Source organism: Hyaloscypha bicolor, assembly GCF_002865645.1.
Source record: "Hyaloscypha bicolor E unplaced genomic scaffold K444scaffold_83, whole genome shotgun sequence".
Classification (NCBI taxonomy): domain Eukaryota; kingdom Fungi; phylum Ascomycota; class Leotiomycetes; order Helotiales; family Hyaloscyphaceae; genus Hyaloscypha; species Hyaloscypha bicolor.
In genome coordinates, this window is record NW_020194585.1 from 323604 (window position 1) to 348090 (window position 24487).

Genomic DNA, 24487 nt, shown 5'->3' on the forward strand with positions numbered 1-24487 from the left:
AGACGTCATCCGTCCCGGCTTCAATCTTTTCGTCCTCGGGATTGCGTTCAGCCTCGTGTTTTGAGGCTGATCTTGACTTTTCGTTGTCCCATTGCGTTTGCGTTTATTGACGTTCCCTCATTGTGCGTATCAAATTTCTCTGTGCTTGCGATGGATTCGAGCAACACCGGGCAAAAACGTCTTGAAGGACAGATCTTAGCGATTTAAATCAGCTCAAGTCCTTAACCCTGTGATTCCTCTTTGCTTTTCGAAGACAGATTCTGATCTCCAGGTTGTCATTCGGCTCGGGATTCTTGGCTCGCGGTGGTGGGTGGAGATGCGGATGTCTCAGCCACGCTCCCATTCGTTGGAAGTGGCGGACGAGGTCTGAGGTTTGGGTTTGGAGTGGAGCTGCGGCTGCAGCTGTCAGAATTACAAGGTGTTATGGGAATCAAATGTACTTGTAGCGAGACCGCCACAGGCAGGGTGTGAAAGCTAAATGAAAAGCTCGTGTTGTTGACTTTTCTGGTCTGTGCCAGCCCGGAACCCTCCCCCGGGCCTCGCTACATTTAATTCCCATAAGACGTTGTACCTGAGGTGTTCTGGAACGAACGTCTGTCTGTTCATTTTGCACGTCCACCTACCTGCGCTCAGGCCGATTCAAAGAATCGGTGGCGACACGGGGGATCGTCATCTTCAAGACGACACCCGCACCAGGAGGACAAGTATGATCTCCGCCAAGAATACCGGGCACTTCACCGTAAACTCTGCATTGCGTACATTGATGCGAGTTAGGGTTCAAGGCATGATTAAACGTTCCTTTTCCTCAGATTCAGATCTCGAAAGGTTCGATTCTTTTACGAGATGTGATTTGCTGATTGTTTCACGTGGACGGAAATAGCATAGTGTTCAGGTACGGGACAAACCTTGGCGTGCAGGGGCTGCTTGGACGGAGCTGTGAAACGGGGACGAGACTCGGCTATGGCGCATTCAGGGGCAGGAATGCTGCGTTCTTTTTCTCTATTGGGGGGTTTTGGGCAGCAAAAGACGAGATTCATAGAGCACGAGCAGCACGCCAATGGAATTGCTTATGGAGGGTTGTGGGTGTTGAGATGTGATTGAAGGGCAGAAGCGTTGCAAGGAGCGGGGATTTCCAATTTCTCATCTCATCAAATATCTCACTGCAGCGAAGCCGCGTCTTTTCTCGTGCCAGGGCTGAAAACCCAAGCCCTGAGCCCTCAACGTGTGGTGTTCCTAGTGGGCCGAGCCGCTGAGAGGCTGCTGTTGCCCCTGCATCCCCGACGCCGATTCGGGACGCCGCCGAACGCCACGCCCCTCAGTGCCCTCAGCGCCGCCCGCCAAGCAGCCACTCGCAAGCATGTGCTCGCGCGTTGACAAACCTTTTGAAGGGTCTTTGACAGGGGCCAGGACTATCTTTCTCCGGAAACGGTGGTGACAGGCGTGGTTCAGACGTTTTGGAAACGGGGTGGGTCCACGCTGGCTGCAGTTTCGCGGCAGGGTGTCTTGGGACTCTTGGCGTACGTCGGGCTGGATCTCCTGAAGCTCGCGTTTGAACGGTCTGGGCTCATTCATCTCTTGTATATATTTCTCTGCAGTCCACTCTTCCTTTCTGTTTGGTTTTGTTTCTCGATTTCCTCCGGACACTTGATTGTGGGGTTCGATCTTGCATCTCTCAGTTCACTATTCTCTCTTTTCACCGTGCACGTTACATTCGTTCGAGACTCCAAGAGGGAAAGAACAGGAAGAAAGAAGCTCAAGATGGCAGAGGAAATGGCTGCTCCCGCCTCTGGCGCCCCTCCGGCAGCTACAGACCACGAGTTCACATCCCACCAGGAAGGACCAGCGCCTGTCCCATTAAACAATGCATCTCGCAGATCGACCCTTTCGAAAAGCTACCTCGATGTCAATGTCAGGGGCACGACGACGCCGCATAGTGTCAATCGGCACTCACATATGGGGGACATTGCTCTGGAGAATTACTTCGTGTGTTTCTCCAACCTGCAATTTCAGTGCAGGAAGCTTTGCGGAGAGCGGTGCTGATGAAAAGGACAGGTCGGACCCCGAGATATGGACGCCCACTCGAAACTGCCGTATTTCCTGCGATTGCATGGCAGTGTTATGCCGAGGATGATACTGCCGCTGTTCCTTGTAGGAGGCTGGGCGACATGTATTACCTGCATTTCGAAATTCGTTAAACCTCGTTCGTCTCCTCTTCCTCAACTCAGCCCAACTCCGGCCGGCTAATTATTCCAGTGGTCGTCAATCCCGTTCTCCTTACCATCCTCGGTTTTGTGGTCGGTTTGGCGCTGTCGTTTAGGAGTAGTTCTGCTTATGAACGGTAAGCTGAAAGCTTTGTCGAGGGTTGGGAGTAGGAGCTGATACTTAAAACAGTTACTCCGACGGCCGCAAATCGTGGGCCACCCTCTCCGTCCAGTCTCGAAACCTCGCCCGCTACATCTGGGTCCACATCAGCGAACGCCCCGAAAACTCCAAAGACGACCTCCTCTCAAAAGTCACAGCCATTAACCTCATCCTCGCCTTCGCCGTCTCGCTCAAGCACAAGCTCCGCTTCGAGCCCTTTGCCCATTATCAGGACCTGGCGAGCCTGATCGGACATCTGGATACATACGCGAAGGGCGCAACGAAAGAGCACTTGGACGAGGGCAAGATGACGCCGTGGAAACGAGTGGGCAATTATCTCGGCATGAGCATGGCGCAGAGTAATCCGCGGAAGGCGATCAAGAGGGCTGATAAGCCGCTCGGAAACCTGCCGCTTGAGATCCTGACCTATCTTTCTTGCTACATCGAGGAAGCGAATGCGAATGGGACGCTCAAGAGTCCGATTGTCTGTGGGCAAATCAGTAAGTCTTCCCCCAATCCCCCCCCTTTCTTTTCTGCTCGGATGTGCTGTCAAAATTTTGGGAGTTTGGATGGGCTGACTTTGGGTATAGTGACCTCGCTCGCAGCGCTCACCGACACCCAATCCTCTGCCGAGCGCGTCCTCACCACGCCCCTCCCCGTCGGCTACAACATCCTGATCTCCCAAATCGTACTCCTCTACATCTACCTGCTCCCCTTCCAGCTCTTCAACACGCTGGACTGGATCACCATCCCCGGCACCCTGGCCGCGGCATACATCATCATCGGGCTCGCGGCCATCGGGAACGAGCTCGAGAACCCGTTCGGCAACGATGTCAACGATTTGCCGCTTGATAGCTACTGTGCGGAGCTGAAGAGGGAGCTGGATACGTTGACGTCGGTACCGGCGCCTAAGTTTGGGGACGTGGTTATGGGGAGGGGTGGAGGAGAGAACTTGGTGCTGTGGCCGCTGAGTCAGAGTGGGGCGGCGGATTGGCGGGAGAGGAGCGAGAAGGATATTAGGAGTGCGTTGAGGGCGAAGGTTATGGTCAACGTGGGGATGGGCAGTGGGAGTGGCTCGATTGATGGGCAGACTTTGGGCGCGTGAAAAGGGGAGAGAATTCCGTGGTCTTGGGAGTGGAAAAAGCATGGGTTAGTTAAATTGATAGCATAATCAGGAGCGGGGCATATAGCGTGGGCGTTTTGTAATGTTTGAGAAGACATGATTTGGAAATTTGTAGAGTGTGACGGCTGGCATAACTGCATGATTTGCCGCAAATATAACACGAGAGGAAACGTGCCCAAAACTCAGAAAGTTCAACGCGAAAGAGAGAAAGTGGGAAGTGAGGAAGGTGCGATTGTATTTGTGCTCCTCGTTTGTGAACCGTGACACAGGAAGGCGCGTCCCACAAACAATTGCAATGAGAAATCTCTCAAGCAAGAAAACTGAAGAAGGGAAGCAGACTCCCCTCATAAAGCAAAGCAAAACTAAAAGCAAGCCCAAGGCTGAGCTATTTAAGGCTCGCACGTAACACAATGTATATATGTGATAATAGAAACTCGCTTTGCACATCCCCTCCATCCAGGTACCTTACCGTACTTCTCCCTCCCACAACCTTGTTCCATCCAACGAACGCATACTATGACAGCACATTTCCAGCGCTGGATCTTGCGCACATTTTCAATTCATTGGAGTCGATGAGAGCGTGCAGTCTAAAAGCAGAGAATTTTTTTCAGGGTGTTTGAGGGAAGCATGTGCGGGGAGCCGAGACTAAGACGTAATAGAAATTCCCCCTTTGCGATAGAGGGGTATAGAGCAATTTTAGGGCCTGAGGGAGATGCAGCGATGAGGAACATGTTCTTAGGGTGTTCTGGAAGGGCTGGGATGATGCTATTTCCATTTTTGTGTGAGGTTCTGGGTTCTGCGTTGTAGGAAAGGAGGAGGGAGAAGGACGTGAAGGAGAGGTATGATGGTGGGGTTTTGGAGGAGAGCAAGCAGTGCTTGAAGATTTGAGATTTGTTGAAGGAGGGTGGGTGATGAGATATGAGGCGAGGAAGAATAAATTTTGGTACGCCCTGTTGGAGAGGGTTTGAGTGATTAGAGATGTGAGGAGGTGAGGTGTGTGAGAGTGAGAGTGGGTCGCGAAGTGAAGTTTCTTTTGCGATGCCTACAGTGAGTGGCCACATGTCTGTCCGACTCGCGAAAATCACACCAAAAACGGCCAAAACGCCTCCTATAATTTTTCAAAAATCTAGCGCCTTCTTAAATTAAAATAATAATACTTTTAACCCACGATCAATAATTACTTTTTATTACATATACTCAAATATAGGTCTCTTTGAGGTTTATCTCTATGTATAATGTAACTTATTAATTTTCACTTTTTGATTTTCTCGATTTTCTCGCTTATTTACATAGTAAATCCGCGAAGTTATAAAAGTGCTCGGTATTATTTGATTTTATAGCCTGAAAAGGGATAAAATGCAAAATTCTAAGTAAGTAGAAGTGTGTATTTAGTAAATCTGGCTTAAATCCAAGAATCTAAGGTAAATATAAGAACGCCCTCCGGCCAAAACTGCCCAGGGCAATATAGGCGTTTTGGTGTAAAACAGCCCAATCGGACAGACATGTGGCCACCCACTGTATGCCGAGCATGTGCCGAAATCTGGGGTGTTTAGCGAGGGGGACAGGGACTTTTCAGGGGAAGTAAAGAAAGGAGGCAAGGAGGTATCTTTCCGTCTTACCATCGCAAGGGACCCTCTCCGACTGACCGATATTTCTGCATTTATTTACCTGGTATAGTCTAGGCTGGACCAAAATTCATAAATCGTTAATGGAGAATTGAGATCAGGCTTCCAATTTGATGCTTCGTGTATCCTAGCGACTTCTGTCAAATTCATATTTATCTTGAAATTGGAACATATAAGATTATATCTTTTGAATTGTCATCACTCTCATTAATTATCTTAACTGTTGAGCATTAAAACCATCCCTCATTCAAGAGAACTGTCACGTGCTGCGCACAGGCGTACATATAGCTTCTTTACCGCCCTTAGGGCACCATCATTCTTACATATTTATACAATACACACCACATTCCACCCCCACAGCTTGTCCAGGCGGTGACAAGAACCTTCATAAACTTAACCCTATTCGCCTGCCATTGATATTATTCTGCTATATCATCTGCTGATCAAACCCATCTCCCATCTTCGCCTTGCATACTGACCATTTTGTACGGCTCTACAAAATTGCTGACTTTGATCGCTTCCATCCGATCACTTTGGCCACTTTGATTCACTTGATGATGTGCCATCGCTTGTCTCCTCTCCTACTTAAGCATTAGCAAGCACAGAACAGTTCCCTGCATTCAATTTATGATGACTCACCGAGTACTTCATCCTAACGTCATACCATACCTTTAGAATCCCCGCAATCCCAATGATGAATGGAATGAGCTGGCCGGTGGACTTGATAGTGTAAACATCAGAGACATTATTCCATTTCAGGGTGAGTTCAATTGCCAAAATTGAGTAGATCAGGGCGATCAAGTGGAAAAGCGAAGCAAAAGCTTGTTCCGACCATGCTCGGCGATATGGCGATGGACTAGCAAGACCAAGGATCAGTTACTTCTTCATTTTCCAAATTTCTCAGAATGTCGGAGAGGCAATAAAAGATACGCTGGCGAGTGGGAAATATCTATGACTGACCTCCCGGGTGTTTCTACAGAGATAAGAGCATCCCAAACCAAAAGTAGATACCTATAGCTGATCTTGATGCGGCCCCTGATTGAGGCAACATCTGATACTGACGCTCCCGACATTGAATCTTCAGCACGCAAATTCTCTTGTGATTCAGCATACAACTCGTCAAACCTGCGTCCAAATTCCGCATAACTGTTCAAGGGAGGCCGAAACGATATCTGATGTCTCTTTATAGTGGGCTCTGCTCTAACGATCATATGGTCAATAGTGATCTCCTCGATATAGGCGGAGACGACCTCGGAGGAAGGGACGGAGCAATGGTATCTTAAAACCTGTCGAAGTGCTTCCTGCTGCTCTCGGTTGATTGTGTTCTTGCAAGCTAGCTCTGGGGAGATCGAAGGTAGAGCAATATCTTCAGCGCTTGCCCTCTGTGTCTTGTAATTCCATATCGTCCGCGCAAGATTGAGAATAGGTTTTCTGTGCGTATAAGCCATCATGTATAATCCGACAGCAGCCATATAGATTAAGAACGCAGCGCAAAATATACTGGCTCTTTGAAAGTCTTTTGCCGGTATTTTCGTAAATAGAAAGACGGTGGTACCGCAAGGACTAGGATTGAATCGATTTCCAGATTTTCCGTGGATCCAAAACCAGAAGCCGTATATTTCTACCGCGAGAACTATACCGTTCGCAAATAGTCGTCGCCAGAGCCTGGAAGCCCGTGGCTTCTTGCTCCTCGGTCGGTAGCCTCGCACACTGAAGAACCCACCAAATAACATATAGAGTATGATAACAACTTCGACGGGATATGATTGTACATGATCGAATGTGAGGACGAAGACTGCGATCATGAGCGCAAAAGAGAAAATAATGTAGGCGTTAGATAAATCGTTAGAGCCTTTTAGGTGAAAGTAAACTGCGATTTGCGAAGTGATCCACTGGAAATAGACACCCAATCTTATGCCCAAGCCGTAGAGGGCCAAATTACCGGAGAAACCACACTGTTGCATGTCTTGGTCCATGGCAATAAGCACTGCAAGCAAGTAATCATGAGCATAGGGAAAGGATGAGGATGGGGATGGAAGACAGACAGACGACGACTCTAAGAAAAATATTAGTTTGAGGTGGCGAAGTTTTCAGCTCCTGCAAGCCACGTCACTCCCACGAATCAGCCATCACCAGTTTTCAGCCTCATAAAGTAGAAGTTTACAACTTAATTTGGACAGAAAAAGCTAAATAATGAGGGTTTCAAAGTAGAAATTCCCTTCTCAGTGGAACACTTGCTTAAGAAGAGAAATTGGACGAGCTATTAGGTCCAATAATACTTTTTAGTATAATAAGCTTATGAAGTGGTCCCTGTGCTAAAATAATCTGGCTATTTTCAGACCTTATGAACATGCTCCCCGAGAGCTAGAGGGGATATTTGAACCGTTTTGACAACCTCCAGGACGCGAGAGAAATTTGCACGGAACTTTTGCGCGGGAGTCTAAAGGCGCTTGAGGAGAGCTTTTGATTTCCTCATAAATGAAGTTGCAAGAGCATCCGATCCGACAAGATCCCTGAGCGAAGAACCTGCACGGTCTCATCTTATTCAGCGCCATCATGCCATGGGTCGTGAGGGTTGAAAGGTCGAGCTCGTGTTCAAAGCCTGGAGTTACAGTTCACGTAGATTGCTCTCGGTCGTTGGGCCGAAAAATTGGTCCACGAACCGGAAGGTGATTCACGTGTACGAAGATTGCGGCATAAAGTAACGGGATTACAGGGCATTTACGCTCGCGTAGGGGTCTTAGCGGACTCCAGGGTGTGGTTTAACGTACTGCGCCCGCTATAAAGGTCTGGAGCTTTTTTGCTCTTGAGAATAGCAGTAAGGTGCAAGCTTTCTGAAGCTTTCGCTTTTGAGGGTTGGTTTATTTGATATCCTTCACAGGATTGAACGGTCTTGCTTTGAAGGTAAAGCGGGAGAGATCTTGATGTCGGTCGATCCGAGGCTATACGATGCCTTGTAGAGGCTCGTATGGAAGGTAACCAAGAGCTAGGAGGAAGTCCTAATGCTAGTCGGTTCGAGGTCGTATAATACCTCGTAGGGACTCGAATGGAGGAGGATCAGGAGGCTAGGGAGGGGGAGGCCCCAATGCTGGTCGATTCGAGGTTGTATGATACCTTGTAGGACTCGAATGGAGGATCGGGCGCTAAAGGCGAGCTTTGAATACCGTCTTCGTAAGGGACCTTCCACCTTGCTTTCCAAGCCCTGAATACCATATCCGTGACAGCAATGTCTCACCGGACGAAGAAATAGTAGGGTAAATAGCGGTCAGATTCGCCTACCCCTGTTATTTTCGCCCTATACCTGCCATTTTGAAATAATTAGAACGATCTAATACCGGTATTATCCAGAATAAGGAATAGTCTAGACTACAGTCTGAGACTATAGTTTAATTAAAAAAAAAAATCAGAATGCGATCTCATTTAAATGAACTAGACTAAGGGTACTCAGAACTAGACTAGACTGTAATAAAAATATCCAGACTATAATTTAGATCATAATTGTGAGGCACGTAATAGCAGGGTAATGCACAAGTAGTCAAGGTAAGTAAGCTGCAGAGTGACGCTTGCAAGTGTAACTAATTCCAAGAATTGATTCTAGCAAAAGACTAATTAATACCTCTTTCCAAAGCTAGAAGCGTCTTCCTATATATTCCCTAGTACTTAGCCAAGCCTGCAAAGCACTTTACTTAACTAGGAAATATAATCCCATGCAATCCGTATAATTCTGATTACCTGTATAATTCCGATCGCAAGCTTTACCTAAAATAGGAAACTAGATTTATAATATCTAATATCTATCTATATACTATTACATATATCTATTATATTAATCCCCCCTCTAGGCCCTTGTCTCTAAAAGGCCTGAGAGAACTGCAAATAGCTTTATAGATAATTCTCTAAAACTTTTCCGACTACTAGTTCTTTCTAAAAACTTCTTATAATTATCTTATTATTACGCCAGGTAATAGAATTAAAGATATAGTTTACTAATCCTATCCGGTTAACTTGCAAATCGCCTCTAGTAATTCCCTCTTATAAAAGTAGTACAGATATAGTATATACTATTAGATATAAAGCTCTTCCGGTCTTCTAATTAGTTTATAAATCCTAACTTAGCCTCTATTTCTAAATAAATTATTATTCTATAGGCCTAAGAGCTTAGAAAAGTTAATCTAATCTTCTAGTTCGTTTATAAATTTTTTCTTTAGAACTTTCTGGGTATTTCTAGTATAGAGCTAATTCCGAATTTGTAATTACTATTTAAGAAAAGGGTATTATAAAAAGGCATTTTCTTTTCTACTAACTAATCTTCTCTTTCCTTAACTATAATACTATATCTAGCTCCTTCTTGTCCCTTGCCCTCTTTCTTTAAGCCTTCTTTAAGCTCTGTTAAGCTTTTTTAAGCTTTATTTAAGCTTTATTTAAGTTCTTTTCTAATTTTCTTTTTTATTTCTTTATTTATTAAGATAAATACTTCTCTTAATATTTATTAGCCTATTACTATTTATTTGGCTAATATTTCTATATCCTTAATTCGCTCTTATTATCTTTAATATTTCAAGAATATTACTAAGTTTCCTGATTTTACTTAATAGCCGGTGCCCCTCCCACGCGCTTCGCTTGTGGTCGGGATAAGCAAGTATCTCGTTTAACCAAGTGTCCTATCGAGAAAATATATGCCCTAAAATTTACGTATGATCCTCACCAAAAAACGCGTCTTGTAATTGCGCATTTGGCCCAACTTATTAACTAATTCATTATTCAATTTATGTATAAAGATTCCAAAAATGGATATACCTTTATTTGATTCTACTAGGATTGGGAAGATGTCCTGGGAGTATTTCTATTATTCATATACTACGGAAGCTGATTACTACCGTATCTTTAATAAGGCCTGCGAATGGTACCTTGAGAACGACGATAATTCAGTAATTACTACTGCGAGGATATATCACGTTAAGGAAGCTTCTTTGCGAAAATCGGTACTCCGCAAACGCAATAAGAAGAGGAACTCCCAAGGACTCTATAATACGTATAGTAGCAATAATAAGATCCTGAACGAGGCACAGGAGGAGGCGATTCGGCAATATTGCTACGAGCAATGGGAGGCTGGTTTGGGTGCTACATATTACATGGTTCAAGCCGCAATTGCCCACTTGAAGGCTATAAGTACTTCTTTTAAATCTAATAATATATCTAACGTAATTAGGCTGAATCTCCCCCAAAACCACCCCCTTTGGCCACTTGGTTTAGCCTCTGGATACGGAACCACAAGACACTTCACATGATTAAAACGAAGCCAATTACATACATACGACTCGAGTCCCATATAGAAAAGGATATTAGAATATGGTTTCAGAAATATTACGATATTCTAGAGGAGCTTTATATTATAAAGAGGAAGAACGTTCTAAATATAGATAAGTCAGGAGCACGTATTGGTTGCCCTACTAGTAAGTACGTAATTATACCTATAGAGGTAAAAGAGCTATATATGGCCAGCCCTGAGAATCGCAAATCAGTTACGATAATCGAGACTATTTATACAGATAGTCGTAAACCTCTTCCGCCATTTGTAATTGCTCCTGGAAAGAAGATTATGGATAATTGGGTATTAGAAAACCTGATCGGGACAGAGCATATTAAGTATATACTTACCGGATATATAAATAATAACGTAGCTATGAAATACCTCGATTATTTAATTAAGTATTCAAGAGCTAGGCCAGACAAACCTTGGAAAATCCTTCTCCTAGACGGTTACGAATTACACGTCTATAAATCATTTTAATTAAAGGCCGGGGAATATAATATTAAGCTATTCTGGTTTCCCTCTCACTTGACACATGTCCTTTAACCACTTAACGTTAGTATATTTCGCCCCTGGAAGTACTATTATAAAATGGTAATTCATATAGCCCTCCGTTCCCTCGATTTTGAATATACGATTACCTCCTTTTTCCGTAATCTTACCCTGATTCGTATATAAATAATACAAAAATATATAATTAAGAACGCCTTTGAGAGCTCTGGTATATAGCCCGTTAGTTGCAAAGCTAGAATTAAAAAGATACGATTATACGGAAAGAAGAAGAGATTAATTAAGGAGGTTAAGGAAGAGGAGAGCTTAGATCTTCCCCCTTTATTACCTACTCGCCCCGATAAAGTATAGAATATAGCCGCAATCCTTAGGATACTTGCAGATCGCGATCCTATAACTTTTTCAGAAAATTCGAAGGAAACTTGGATAGCTATAGTCAAAAAGGTTAATATTTAACTGCAAAAAAGTTATCTCCAGATAATAGAGTACCAGGCTCTCTAAATAAAGCTTCGTAAGGAGTATAATCATAAGGCGAAGTCCCGTAAAAGCTCATATAAGGGAGGGCCATCTGCTAGTATAGCAGAGCTTCGTATAGAGATTAAAGAGAAAAAGGAGAAAGATAATAAAGAAGCTCTTTACAAGGCTAAAAAGAAGCTCGCCACTGCCGTAAATCGAGCTAAAAATCAGCTCAAGGACACCGGGATTCAAGCTCGCAAGGATAAGAAAGCTAGACTAGCTAGAATCGTGAAGTATTAACTAAAGGATAAGCTAATTCTAGTAAAGGATATGGTACCAATTCGCAAACCTAATAAATACCCTATAATTATTGAACGAGCTCGCTATAAGGAGGACTTTTACCCTGATTTATAGCTCGTAGTTCGCCAGCTTATAGTATCCCTCAGTAATCTAGCCCCCGATTAGCTAGAGGTACTAAATACCTTTATTAATATTAACGGGGATAAGGATATAGTAATTAATACTACTGAACGGAAGCATTAAAAGAAGAGGGTGGGAGAGTATATAGACTCAAGTCCACCCCCCCTTATTATTCCAGACTCTTCAGATATAGAGAGTAATACGGGCTCAATTAATAGTATATAAGCGAATGCCGATTTTGTATAGTTCTAGGTAGCTTTATATTTTTTGTAACTAGTATCCTTAAATTCCATTGCAAATATGCTTGATTTTATATGCAATATATACCAAAAATCAAGAATCGGCTAAAATCTCGATAGGACACTTGGTTAAACGAGACACTTGCTTATCCCGACCACAAGCGAAGTACGTGGGAGGGGCACCGGCTATTATATTAAGAGTAATAATTACTTAATATATAATTATTACTATTCTAAAAATAATAAATTCCTTCTTTTATTTCTTATTCTAATATTATCTAAAATTCCTTAAATATATATAATATAGCTAAACTGCCTTTTTTAAGCTATTAATATATATAAGTATCTTTTTTATTCTTTATCTAAAAGAAAGAAAGCTATTACTATGTTTCTTTTATATTAAACTATATATACTTCTTATATTAAAACTATTATTCGAGGCTAATAAATTCCTCTAATAATCTAAGAAATAAGTTAAGTAATTTTTACTAGCTTAGTATAAATATAAAGTACTTTTAATAATATAGTTAATATTCTTTAGTATTAAGTAAGCTTACTTCTTTCTTAATTCTTACTAATAGCTAATAGCTTTATAGGCTAATTTATTATTTATTTCTTAAAAGAATTCTAATAAGAATAATAATAAAAATAATAGAAAGTAGTTATAAAAATAGGGTATTTATAGGATATAGAAATTGAAGTTTTTAGAGTTCTTAATAATCTTTATATAGTTTTTCTAAGAATAATTATATAGGTTTTAATAGTTTTCTAATAAAAGTATTTATTTTTTATATTTTTATTTAGCTAATAGTATTATAATATTATTCTTTTTCAAGTATTCTTATAATTCTTAAGCTATATTTTCTAGATTACTTAATAGTTCCTATATATTATTTACTAGTAAATAGTTTTTCTAATAAATAAGATTCTTTCTTTCTTTTCTACTCTTTTTATAAACTATAATAGATTTCACCTCGAATTCTTTTTTATTCTTAATCTTAACTAGTTCTAGTTCTATTATAGTACTAGTTTACAGATATTATAGTTCTAAAAGAGAAATATAGAAAATATTATAAATCTAATATAGTAGTAATAATTTCAAGTAATATATCTATTTATATATTTCTATAACTTCTAGAACTTTAAAAGGGCCGAGATATTTATTTATTAGCTTTATACTAGATTATAGCTATTAAATATTCTTTATATAAAATATAACTTTATTATATATATTAAACTTTTTATTAATATATTTCGTATTATAGTACTTTTTTTATATATTTACTACTTTTTACTATTACTTCTCTAGTACTTCCTATTTTACTTAAATTCTCTATATTCTTTTCTATATTACTAGTACTTCTTTTTCTAAAACATTATCCTTAATATATAGTTTAATACTAGAATAAAATCCGTATAATATATAAAATAAAGAAATTTCTATTATTAAATATATAAAATTATTATATATGAATTCTATAAGAGCAAGTTTTATTATCTAATTATTTTATTAGTAGCTAGTATAATACCTTAAATACTATTCTAGAGTTTGGTTTAGATTCTCTATTTATTTATTAGTTTATAAGTAAAATACTATACTTAATTATTATTAAATCTTTAAATAGAAATATAGATTTAACTAGAACTTATTTATAAAAATAGATTCTCTATTAGAGATTATATTTATAAATATACTAAAGTCTTTAATAATATAATATATAAATAGCTCCGCTAATTTAGAAGCCGAGATCTCTTTAGTAATTAGAATATATTATATTATTTTTATATATCTATTAATAATAATAAATATAGAATTATATATCTTATTATAAAACCTAGAAAAAGACAGCCCTATAATAAAGTCTATAGTAATTTCTTACTATAGCTTAAAGGAAAGAAGAAACGAATTAAATATACTATATAGTAAATATCTTTTTACTTTAGTTTATTAATATATAAAATAAGTTCTAATATAGTCTTTTATATTCTTTCTTATATTTTATTAGAAATACTTCCTTTAAAAAATCTCTAGTATTTTACTAATACTAAAATATCTATCTATAGAGTTATTATAATTAGCTTATAGTAATTCTTCTTTAAGAGCCGGCTTATTTAGTATATAAATAGTATTCTAATATTTTAATAACCCAGATATATTAAATCTTTAAGTCTTAATAGCTCTAGTAAAGGTCTCTTTTAAGAACTATTTATATTACTAGTATTATACTAATAAATCGAGCTTTTAGTACTATAATAGTAGTTTAAATAATATCTCTCTATTTTCCTTATATACTATTTCGGATTCAGTTACTTATATAGCTAGAATCTATAATATATATTATTTATAACTAGCTATACTAATAATAGGCTCAAATAGTAATATTTCTAGTATTATTTTATTACTAAAATAGACTTCCTTTTCGGAATTTCTTAGTATTTTACTAATTAAGAAATATTTACTTTTTCTTTTCTAGACCTTAAATTATAGTATTATAGAAATAATATAGTATTCTATTACTATTATCTATAGGGTTTTTTATTCTATATTCTATAGCTTATTATAAAATATAGATAGTAAAGTATCTTTATCTATATTTATTATAAAGTCTAGCTATCTTAATAGCCTATTAGTAAAGTTATTATACTCTAGCTAATACTTTAAGACAAAATTAAAAATAGCTAGCTTTTTTACTTATCTTATTTATTAACTATTTAATTTTCTCTTAGTTATAAAGTATTTCAAGTTATTATAATCTATTTTAATAATAATAATATATTAGATATATATTAGGTAATATTACTAGATATGAAATACTAGAATAATATATAAGAGTTTAGAGTTATATATCTTATATCTATTTTTAATTATAGTTATTTTCTTTAAATAAAAGGCAATAAAGTACTACCTGACTTCTGCTCTCTTACTAAAAAGCTAGGAAATTATATCTATAATTATAAATCCTAAAGTATCTGTTTTTATATAAATCTTTAAAGCTAGATTAAAATAATAAAGAATTAGTACTATTATAAATATAATTTATAGCTTTTTAAAAGTCTTATCTGCCTTATTTATATAGCTAAAATAATATTATATGTTTTTACTAGTTTTTAATAAATTAATTAATTCCTTTATTATCCTGAAATATTAATAAATAAACTTCTAGTAAAAGTTAGTAAAATCCAGAAATACTTAGACTTCTCGGATATTATTCTTTAGGGCCGGCTATTCCCTAATAGCTATAATCTAGCTAGCCTCTATTTCTATACTATTTAAGCTAATTATAAACCCTAGAAACTCTATTTTTTCTATATTAAACTTGTATTTTAATAAGTTTTTAAAAAGCTAATATTATTATAGCTATTTGAGTATATATTAGATTATTACTATATACTATTCTAGGTTCTCTAAATAAATTAAAATATTATCTAGATAAACTATATAAATAATATTTATAAGGCCTACTAGTATATAGTTAATATATACCTGAAATATTATTAGAGTATTAGATAGCCTAAAAGATATAATATAATATTTGAAATATCTATAGTATATTCGAAATACTATCTTTTACTTATTACTTTCCTGTATTTATAATTAATAGTAAGTATTCTTTAAATCTAGTTTTATATATATCTTTACTCTATAAAATCTATTTATAGTTTTACTAATAAATAGTAATAGTATTTGGTTCTTAATAGTAATTCTATTTAGATTCCGGTAATTAATATATAACTATAGGCTGCCTTCTTTTTTTAGAATAAATATAATTAGAATACTAGCTAGACTAGTAGAATAACGAATTTATTTCTTTTCTAGGCTAGTATTAAGATATTTCTAAAGAACTTCAAGCTTCTTTTCTAATAAAGTATATATAGAACTATATAATAGTTAGAACTCTAGTTCCAGATCCATATAATACTCTATTATATAATAGTCGGGTAATATACTAGTAGCTTCTATAAAGAATACTCGGAAAAAGTTTTAATACTTTTTAGGAAATATAACTATTTTATTAGTAATAATAGTAGTAATTCTTTAGCTATTCGTTATAGAATAAGTAGTTAATAGAAAAATATATATCTTATACTTTATTACTTTAGTAAACTTCCTAATATTTAGAACTTTAATCTTCTATAATTAAATCTAGTATTTCTATATTATCTCTCTAAAAGAAATTAGAGAATTAATCTAATAGAGCTATAAAAATTCAAGTATTATATTAATATAGTTTAGATTAAAATTATATAATATAAAGTATATATTAGCCTTTTTTTAGTTCTTTAGTATATTCTTAATAGTAATTCTAAAAATATAATCTTTATATAAATAAACTCTCTTTCTCTCTAGTAAAGATAAGAGAGTTACCTTTAATATTAACGAAATACCTATATCTAAAGCTAATTTTCTCTTTATATAATTAGTCTCTATACTCGAATCTACTAATACTCTAACCCTTTATTACTTTTTTCTTGTCTTAATAGTAATTTTAATTACTATTCTTATTTTAAGGGCCTTATTCTCTATAATATAAACGAGTATAATTACTATAAGATATATCTGTTTCTCGGCTTCTTTAGTTCTAGATACTTATATAATTTATAGCCAGACTTATTATAGTTATAATAAGTCGGTTTCTTTTAATTAAGGCAAGTAGTAGTATAATAATCCTTCTTCTAATAAGTAAAGCAAATTATATCTAGTTTTATAAATTCTAATATAAGTACTATATTAGATCCCGTTATTATATCTTTATTATTCCGGTTTTATAAATCTTATAATAAGAATATACTTTTCTTCTATTTCTCTTTATTATCTCTCCTTTTTTTTTCTATTTTTTTTTTCTTTTACTATTCTATTAGTTTATTATTATATTTCTGTTAAATAAATAGATTTAAATTATTCTTAATTCTTATAGTAATAAAGATAAGCTTCTTTCTCTCTTATAAAGTATTTCCTTAATAATTAATCTTATTCCGGATCTTCTATCTCAAGCTATTAAATAAGTTATTCCGCTTTTATAATAAACCCGTATATTATAAGTTATTTAATAGACTATCTAAATAAAATATAAAGCTTTAAATACTTTAGCCTAGCTATTATTTAATATTCTTGAACTTAATAAGGATATTATTATTATAGTTCTTTAAATCTAAAATAGAATTCTTTATAAACTTAATAAAACTCTTTTAATTTATAATATTAATATCTACTAATTACTTTCTATACTTCTAGATATTTCTAGTTATATTCTTAAAATAAAAAATATAATATATAACCTTTATTATATTAATAGTCTAGGTAATTTTATTATCTTTATATTACTTTAACTCTATCTAATAAAAGAAGTTCTAGGCTTCTTTAATATTCTTTTTCCGGTAAGTAGGCAGTTCTCGGGTTTTTAAAGCCCTTTAAACCAAGAGTACTACTAGGGATATAACGGGTTCTATACCGGGTATTTAAATATTTTTAAGATAATAGATCTAAGCTTCTAGCTTCTTTAGATCTTCTCTCTATTATATCTCTGTTTCTAACTCAGTAATATAATAGTAAGCTACTACTAATTTCTCTGTTATTATTATTCTACTAGCTAGTTCTAGAGGTATCTGAGTTCTATTTCCTTCTTCTAATTAGATAGTATAAAGAGTACTTAACTAGGCACTTCTCTGGATACCCGGTTAGATTACTCTAGTAGTAGTAGAGGCACTTCTTTTAGTTAATACTCTAGCTATTAATATTTTTATCTATTAATAACTTAATTATCTTATAATAAACTATTTCCTAAAGGTTAGATTAATTAGAATATAAGATATATAATAGTAGGGTAATATATAAGTAATTAAAATAAGTAAGCTATAGAATAATACTTGTAAATATAACTAATTCCAAGAATTAATTCTAGTAAAAGACTAATTAATACTTCTTTTTAAAGCTAGAAGTATCTCCCTATATATTTTCTAGTACTTAGCCAAGCCTGCAAAGCACTTTACTTAACTAGGAAATATAATCCCATATAATTCGTATAATTCTGATTACCTGTATAATTCCGATCGCAAGCTTTACCTAAAATAGGAAACTAGATTTATAATATCTAATATCTATCTATATACTATTACGTATACCTATTATAATAATATATTTAGTTTATATGTAATTTTTTTAATCTTGGAATTCCCTTAAAGAGCTTTTTATAAAAATCAAAGCTTATTATTTTTAATATTTATATAAATAATAAAGTTTATATAAGAGTAAAGGTTATTATTTAAAAATTAAGTATAATTTAATACTTAATTATATCTTTAAATAGTTATATAATAAGTTATTAGTACCGAGTTTAGAATCTTATAAGTTTAAAAAGAGGCCGTATATCTAAGCAGAGCTAATTCTCTAGGCTAAGGTCGGACTATTCCCTACCCTGGTATTATCTAATACTTACTAATACGGGCCGGAACGTTCCAGGGTGGATCATCGCCAAGCCTGTTCAAAACGGGTCCATCTTACACCTAACGTCACCATCAACTCGCCAGCGCTCCCCCAGTCCAACGCGCGAAGTACCGAGTCAAGTAAAATTAACAACACCGCCGTTGCGAGTCTCCCAGCCTGATGTCAGGTAGCCAGGGCTGGTCCGTAAGGTTGGTTTGGAAACTTTGGATCTTGGACGATAGCAAGAATATTGATCTCTCCAATGAGTCCAATCTTGCGGGGCTATAGCACGGCGAGGTAAAAGGGCCCATCTTTTTCTCTACCACTGTAACCATTCTTGGTATTCCTTTGCCTGCTTCGCCATAGAAGGAATTCGGGTTCCCCGAGACCCTAGATCGTTTCGAATATGATTATTATATGAGGACTAGGAGTATTGGTCTGTAGATTTACAGGCGAAACAAAATCACAACGGTCCACTATTTAGAGTTATTTACTCCGCCACGCACAGGGTCTAGGAATACGAGCACCAACCCACCCCTGGTAGCGCACCTAATGTGGATTAGAGGAGCAGAGTTCCTATTTTGAGTGGTTATAAGCCTGGTCAGAAGGCTTTTGGATCTATTACACGGAGCAAAAAGTGGTCTTTGAATTAAGCCAGGGGTGTGCGTAGAAGGTTCACGAAGACGGTTTACCCTGGCAATGGCTCTCAGCCAGCTCAAAAGGGACTTCCTCACCGAAACAACTTACCGTAGGGTGGCTTGTAGGTTGGGTTCAACTCCCGATATACTGCTCTAGTGCTTATCAAGCACTAGGAACCAAAAATCAACGATAATGCAGCGAAAGGGACTTCCTCACTGGCCTAACCCCCTGGATTCCTACCCGCACCTATACTCAAAACATACGCACTAGCAAATAAACCAAGAGGGGGATAGCAGGAAGGGGGAGGCACAAGCCGGGTAAATTTGAGTCCAACAACTGAGTATTTCTCTATAAATATGCTGTCAGAAGCTCCCAAGTAGTTGATTTTTTTCTCACCACTAGTCATCCGCTCTCACTTCTCTTCTTTACCTAGCTATCTACTCACCTGTCCCTATCGTTCTTACGACTACCTATCAGGTGAGAATTCTCTAGTCATTGCAGCAACTTCTTTCTAACCCTTTCCGTCGCTAACTTAGAGCAGCCGCAAATCCCCAAAGTCATCATCATGCTCGCTCCCTCTGGTATCTTCGGCGTCGTCGCTGGTCTCGTCATGCTTGCTGTCCCAGCTTCCGCCCGCACTTGGGCCGGCGGCGTCAATATGCAGGCAGCATGCCAAGAGCAATACGCAAACGGTTCAGAGCAAGCCATCCTCAATAATTCCGGAGCCTATGACTGGTCTTGTTATGACCCAAACACGGGAAAGCCAGGAGGGGTCAATGTGGACGAGTATTGCCAATTCACCTACGGTGGTAGCGCCTACGCGGACCCTCAGGGCGGTGGTGCCTACGACTGGGGTTGCTATTTTCCATGAATTACTCTGCACCTGTGTCTAAGACGATCGGGTGGTCTCGTTCGACTGGGACTGGCTGTCAGGCTGGGTTGGGTGTGGGTAGCGGGGAATGCTTGGGGCGCGACTTCAATGGTCGAGGACTTGTTTGGTTTCATTCACTCATTCACTCCGTACAGGGGTCTTTAAGGATTAAATTACGCAACAATTGCCGCTTTATGCACATCTCGCTGTGGCTAATCACTGCAATTGAAGCTATTCAGACTATTTTCACCACTTCGTCTCCATTCAATCAGCTGCAATTACATTTAAACAGCGCTGGTGCATTGTTCTTATTTTCTCTCTAATCTCTGCATCTGTAATCGTCTCCAGTGTGTCAAATGATTAGGTTTGATTTGATTAGACCCCCCTACTCAAATCAAATCGAGTCAAAATCAAGCTAATCAAATCATACTTAATTATAATCAAAGATAATCAAAGATAATTAATTATATTTACTTAGATTATTACGTGACTACGCACATGACTCCAGAGCTTCGGAAGCCGAGATGAGGCTGAAATAAGGTTGGGCTGACCTCATTCGGTATCGCTAGGGGCGGTCTTTATTAAACCAGGCCTAGCGCCAATTGGTAAGCGAAGCCGAAGGAGCTGGAACCTCCTCGATTTCTGGTAATTCCTCGCCACCTTATAAATCGAATTATTATAAATAAAATAGCTAAAAATGAGCCCTCTTACAAATAGATGCTTTGAAATTAAGGGATTATAGCTGAGTTGCGGGATTTGCATGTCGACTCCGAAGTAGCTGAAACGCCACCTCCCAATAATCGCACCCCCAAACCCTTCGGAGTGCAAATACCACGTCTTCCAAGATGTCTACCCGTACGATCAAGCATCCAGCTACTTCAAAACATCGATGGCAATGAAGTGTCGACACTGCTTTCACATAACAGTCTGTTGCGAAGCCTGCAACCTTGACTTTACTTAGAGATATAAACATTTATTAGCAGCTCGTACTTGAGTATTCGACTCCGTATAGAACCTTACCGCACTGACAACAAAGAGATTCATGACAACGACTATGACAATGGATGGACGTCACTGAAATCCTCCTCTTTAGCGACCCCTCAAAGACACCACACTCTTCTCCCTCTTTGCGCTCTTCAACCTCGCCCAAAAATTCTCACCCACAACCTCCGTCCTCGTCCTCGTCCTCGTCCTCGTCCTCGAATCCGCCATCGTGATATCCTCCCCCTCTCCCCCCCGATGCGTCGCACATCTCCTTGGCGTGCTCCTTCCCTGAGACTCGTAAAAGAATCTGCTCACCTCAAACTCATGGTGCGGTCCCGGATCCAAACAAACCAATTTGGCGACTGAGCTCCGCAGCTGCGACCAACATATATCGCACCAATGGTACCCTGAAAATTTCTCCGAGGTTTTGGAACTGCTGAGACGCATGATCTTGCCGCACAGCTTGTTGGAGCAGCACACGTTATTGTAGATACTTGGCCAGGACTCCCGGAACTGGTATTTGCCGGACATGATCATTGCGGCGTTGGTCTTGAGGCCGAGCTTGGCGCAGATGCTGTTGCAAGTATGTGTGGCGAAGAAGAACTTGAAGCCCTCCTTACCGAGGTTTGCATCGGCGAGCTTGAAGCGCTCAGGATCGAGTGTGTGGATTACAGGGTCGGTCATGATGTTTTCGACGCCTTGGATGTCGCTGACGAGGAAGCGGCCCCGGGAACGCTCGAAAGTGAAGTGCGAGAAGGCCTGCGCGGCTTGGCTGAAGCGATCGGAGGGGTTGTCTTTGTTGACAAAGCCGCAGTTGTTGTTGTACTTGACGTAGGTCCCTTCGATGAAGGGCTCGAGGGATAGGCATTCATCGCCAGAGTCAGTCCCCGATTTACCTTTCAGGCATGTCGTCACGATGAAGTCGATTGAGTGCTCTTCCCCAAGTAAGGCGTTAAAATCGAGTGCAAATGCCTTGCACAGTGCTTGACACCGCATGTCCTCAGCTAGGTGAGCGAGCCGCTTCCCACCGCGCTTGAACGACTTGACCACGTAACGATTGGCAGAGGCAGCAGTGCGGGCATAGAATGCCACACGTAATGCACCTTGGGCAAACGGGTGGTCTCGCTTGTGGACAGTGAGCTCTGTGATGCCCATGGTGATATTGTCGTCGTGGGCCATCATGTCATTCAGCGTGTTAGCATCATGCCGGACCACGTCGGGGGAGAAACCCTCCACCATCAGGGTTTCGTTGAACCAGTCGCGGAGGTGCCACATTGGGGGCACAGTTTCCAGCCGAGTGTCCTCGGCGTCGCCCTCGTCGTGGTCCTCACCAATGGCTCCAAGGGTCGTAGCCAGGTCTGACCATAACTTCTTGCCAGTTGACTTCGCTCGAGCAGTTGACACCCGGACCGCAGTGCGCGATGCCGAGCTGGTGACCATATTGACAATCAGATGCCGCAAGGCGCTGAAAGTCGTACCAAGCTCCGTCTCTTCAAATAGTAGGCTCCCTTTGACGTTACCCTTGGAGAGTCCGCCACCCGGATAAGAGTAGTTAGAGGCGTCGCTGTAAAATTGGTTGGAGCTGAGTAGCACACAGTCTGCGGACGCTGCGGAGTAAGCTTCGTGGAAGGCAAGGGCCATGCGATCAGTGCTACTATTGATTCGGAGAAGAGCGTAGTTGATGCTGAGGCCAATCATCTGCTTGAGCATCGGCTCGAGGGTGATCCCGTGCGGACAATATCCGACATTGGGGTAGCGATCGTCCTTGCAGGGCTTGTTCTGCAACTTGTGGCCGTGTGGTGGGGCATCCGCGATATGGACAATGCACCGCGTCTGTTGCTTCCACGACGCGTTGAGCGCTTGTCGAAGCCCGCCTAGAACGTCTTCGGGCTCATCATTACCACCAGTTGCTGCCAGACCGTTGAGGAAGGCGTGCACTCGATCGACATTCGAAGTAAAGTCGAGAAACTGGATATTGGGTGTGTCCCCATGATCTTTGTACCCCACCACCGCGAAGCGTATTTCGGCTTCATTCAAAAACGCCAGTTTGATGTCTTTCATAATACTCCTGACTTGATCCTTGGCTGCCTTGATGTGATTCAACATTGAGCCTGTGGTGTCCATGAGGAAGAGCAGGTCGGTTGAGCAGACGGCTTTGAACATTCCAGCCGCGGAACGCCTTCCGGAATTGACACCAGATGCACGCACTTCCCGTTTAAGCTGGAGCTCCCGGAACTTGGCCTCCGTGGCAGATAAGTCCGCCTCACGTTTCAGCCGATCTGCGACGGCGCGCTCTTTCTCCACATCTCGACTCAACTCAGCGACCTTCATCTCAGCTTTGCGAAGTCGCTCCCGGGTTGCTGAGGATGTGGATCTGGTTGCCAAGGTGGAGGAGGACGACAAAGAAGGACTCGACATGGGGCCTCCTCTCATCATCGAAGCCTCGGATCGGAGGCTTGCACGACGGGACGAGGAAGACAAAGTCCCTGCTCCGGATCTTTCTCTGGTGGAGGATTGTGGTGTGTTGGAGTACGGCAGGACGGTGTTTTCACTTGACGAATTAGATGAAGGATTCTGGGAGAGCGAAGAGCGCAGCATTTCTTCCGCCACGGACCGGATGTCATCGGGCGAGGCGCGGGAGCGAGACATGGAGCTCGACACGAGGTATGGAGGCAGGGCGGGCATATTGGCGCCGCTGTGATATGTGGGGGGTCTCGAGGGCATGGTTATGGAGAGGGTGGGAAGGTAATGTGACAACGTATATGGGGCCTAACGGGGGTTTAAATAAAAGTGTCAAAGCGGGAAGGTTGTCCCTCTTCCTTCGAGGCTTCGACTACACCAAGCTCGGTCGCCCACGGTTCTTCCCAAGTCGCGCACGCCTTGGCGTTCATAGAATCAATCACTCAGCCACACACTGGAGCCAATAATGTATCTTGCATGATAGGCGTTTCATTCTGCCTTGGAGGCTACCAATCGAACTTTCGCGGCAGGTAAGGCAGAATTCTGACTCGAGAGCGCCAGCACACCATCTCGGTGTATAGATTCCGTAAAGCGCGTGATAATGCAGGCCGGAATCACGAGTACGTGGCACGACTCGAGAGGTAAGGCTGGAAGGTACTTGCAATATTGAAAGGTGAAAAGTAGTGACCAGAAAAGATGCAAGGCTGGGAGAGTGGTCGAAATAAGGCTGCTCGATTGATGGTCTCACTAGTAAGCGGCTCGCTAAGGCTGCGGTCACCCCAGCCTCCGTCATGTGAAATTCTATGTCCCTGCTAACAGCCAGCTTCCATAGCTTGAAGTAGGAACGCCGTTTAAAGCTTTCTGAGGACACAACTACAGAGACCGACCCATCTGCGGTACCGGCGAAGAAGAATGAGCCATGAGCCAGTCTAGCTTTCTTACAATGAGCCTTGATTTTCGTTCGGAGAAGACGAAAACCCGCTGAAGACACACAGCAGCTGAAAATTTCATTCGATGTATGCTCGGTGCTGGTTGTGCTGCAGTCGCTGAGCCACTCCTCAGAACTA

The 24487-nt window shown here is 39.8% G+C and overlaps 6 protein-coding genes across 6 annotated transcripts; 3 read left to right on the forward strand and 3 right to left on the reverse strand.

Annotated features, from left to right (window-relative positions):
* Window positions 1–1521: 1521 nt before the first annotated feature.
* K444DRAFT_652907 (UPF0187-domain-containing protein) lies at window positions 1522–3705 on the forward strand (the record flags this gene model as incomplete). The annotated part of the gene is made up of 7 exons (XM_024885842.1): window positions 1522–1983; window positions 2053–2200; window positions 2254–2338; window positions 2392–2861; window positions 2952–3412; window positions 3471–3510; window positions 3671–3705. Exons 1-7 carry the CDS (start codon window positions 1759–1761, stop codon window positions 3703–3705), a joined length of 1464 nt encoding a protein of 487 aa, XP_024736446.1. The 5' UTR covers window positions 1522–1758.
* Window positions 3706–3769: 64 nt separating this feature from the next.
* Window positions 3770–4590, reverse strand: K444DRAFT_405806 (uncharacterized protein). The gene has a single exon (XM_024872560.1). It carries the CDS (start codon window positions 4543–4545, stop codon window positions 4072–4074), a length of 474 nt encoding a protein of 157 aa, XP_024736447.1. The 5' UTR covers window positions 4546–4590; the 3' UTR covers window positions 3770–4071.
* An 858-nt stretch (window positions 4591–5448) lies between these two features.
* Window positions 5449–7085, reverse strand: K444DRAFT_663646 (uncharacterized protein; the record flags this gene model as incomplete). Its single annotated transcript, XM_024886851.1, has 3 exons — window positions 5449–5690; window positions 5749–5965; window positions 6070–7085. 3 exons carry the CDS (start codon window positions 7083–7085, stop codon window positions 5553–5555), a joined length of 1371 nt encoding a protein of 456 aa, XP_024736448.1. The 3' UTR covers window positions 5449–5552.
* Window positions 7086–10708: 3623 nt separating this feature from the next.
* On the forward strand, window positions 10709–10900 carry K444DRAFT_529753 (uncharacterized protein; the record flags this gene model as incomplete). The annotated part of the gene is made up of 1 exon (XM_024874839.1): window positions 10709–10900. One exon carries the CDS (start codon window positions 10709–10711, stop codon window positions 10898–10900), a length of 192 nt encoding a protein of 63 aa, XP_024736449.1.
* Window positions 10901–19670: 8770 nt separating this feature from the next.
* Window positions 19671–19976, forward strand: K444DRAFT_629956 (uncharacterized protein; the record flags this gene model as incomplete). The annotated part of the gene is made up of 1 exon (XM_024883129.1): window positions 19671–19976. The coding sequence occupies one exon, from the start codon at window positions 19671–19673 to the stop codon at window positions 19974–19976; it is 306 nt and encodes a 101-aa protein (XP_024736450.1).
* Window positions 19977–21065: 1089 nt separating this feature from the next.
* K444DRAFT_643340 (kinase-like protein) lies at window positions 21066–23291 on the reverse strand (the record flags this gene model as incomplete). Its single annotated transcript, XM_024884842.1, has 1 exon — window positions 21066–23291. The coding sequence occupies one exon, from the start codon at window positions 23289–23291 to the stop codon at window positions 21066–21068; it is 2226 nt and encodes a 741-aa protein (XP_024736451.1).
* Between the last annotated feature and the right edge of the window lie 1196 nt (window positions 23292–24487).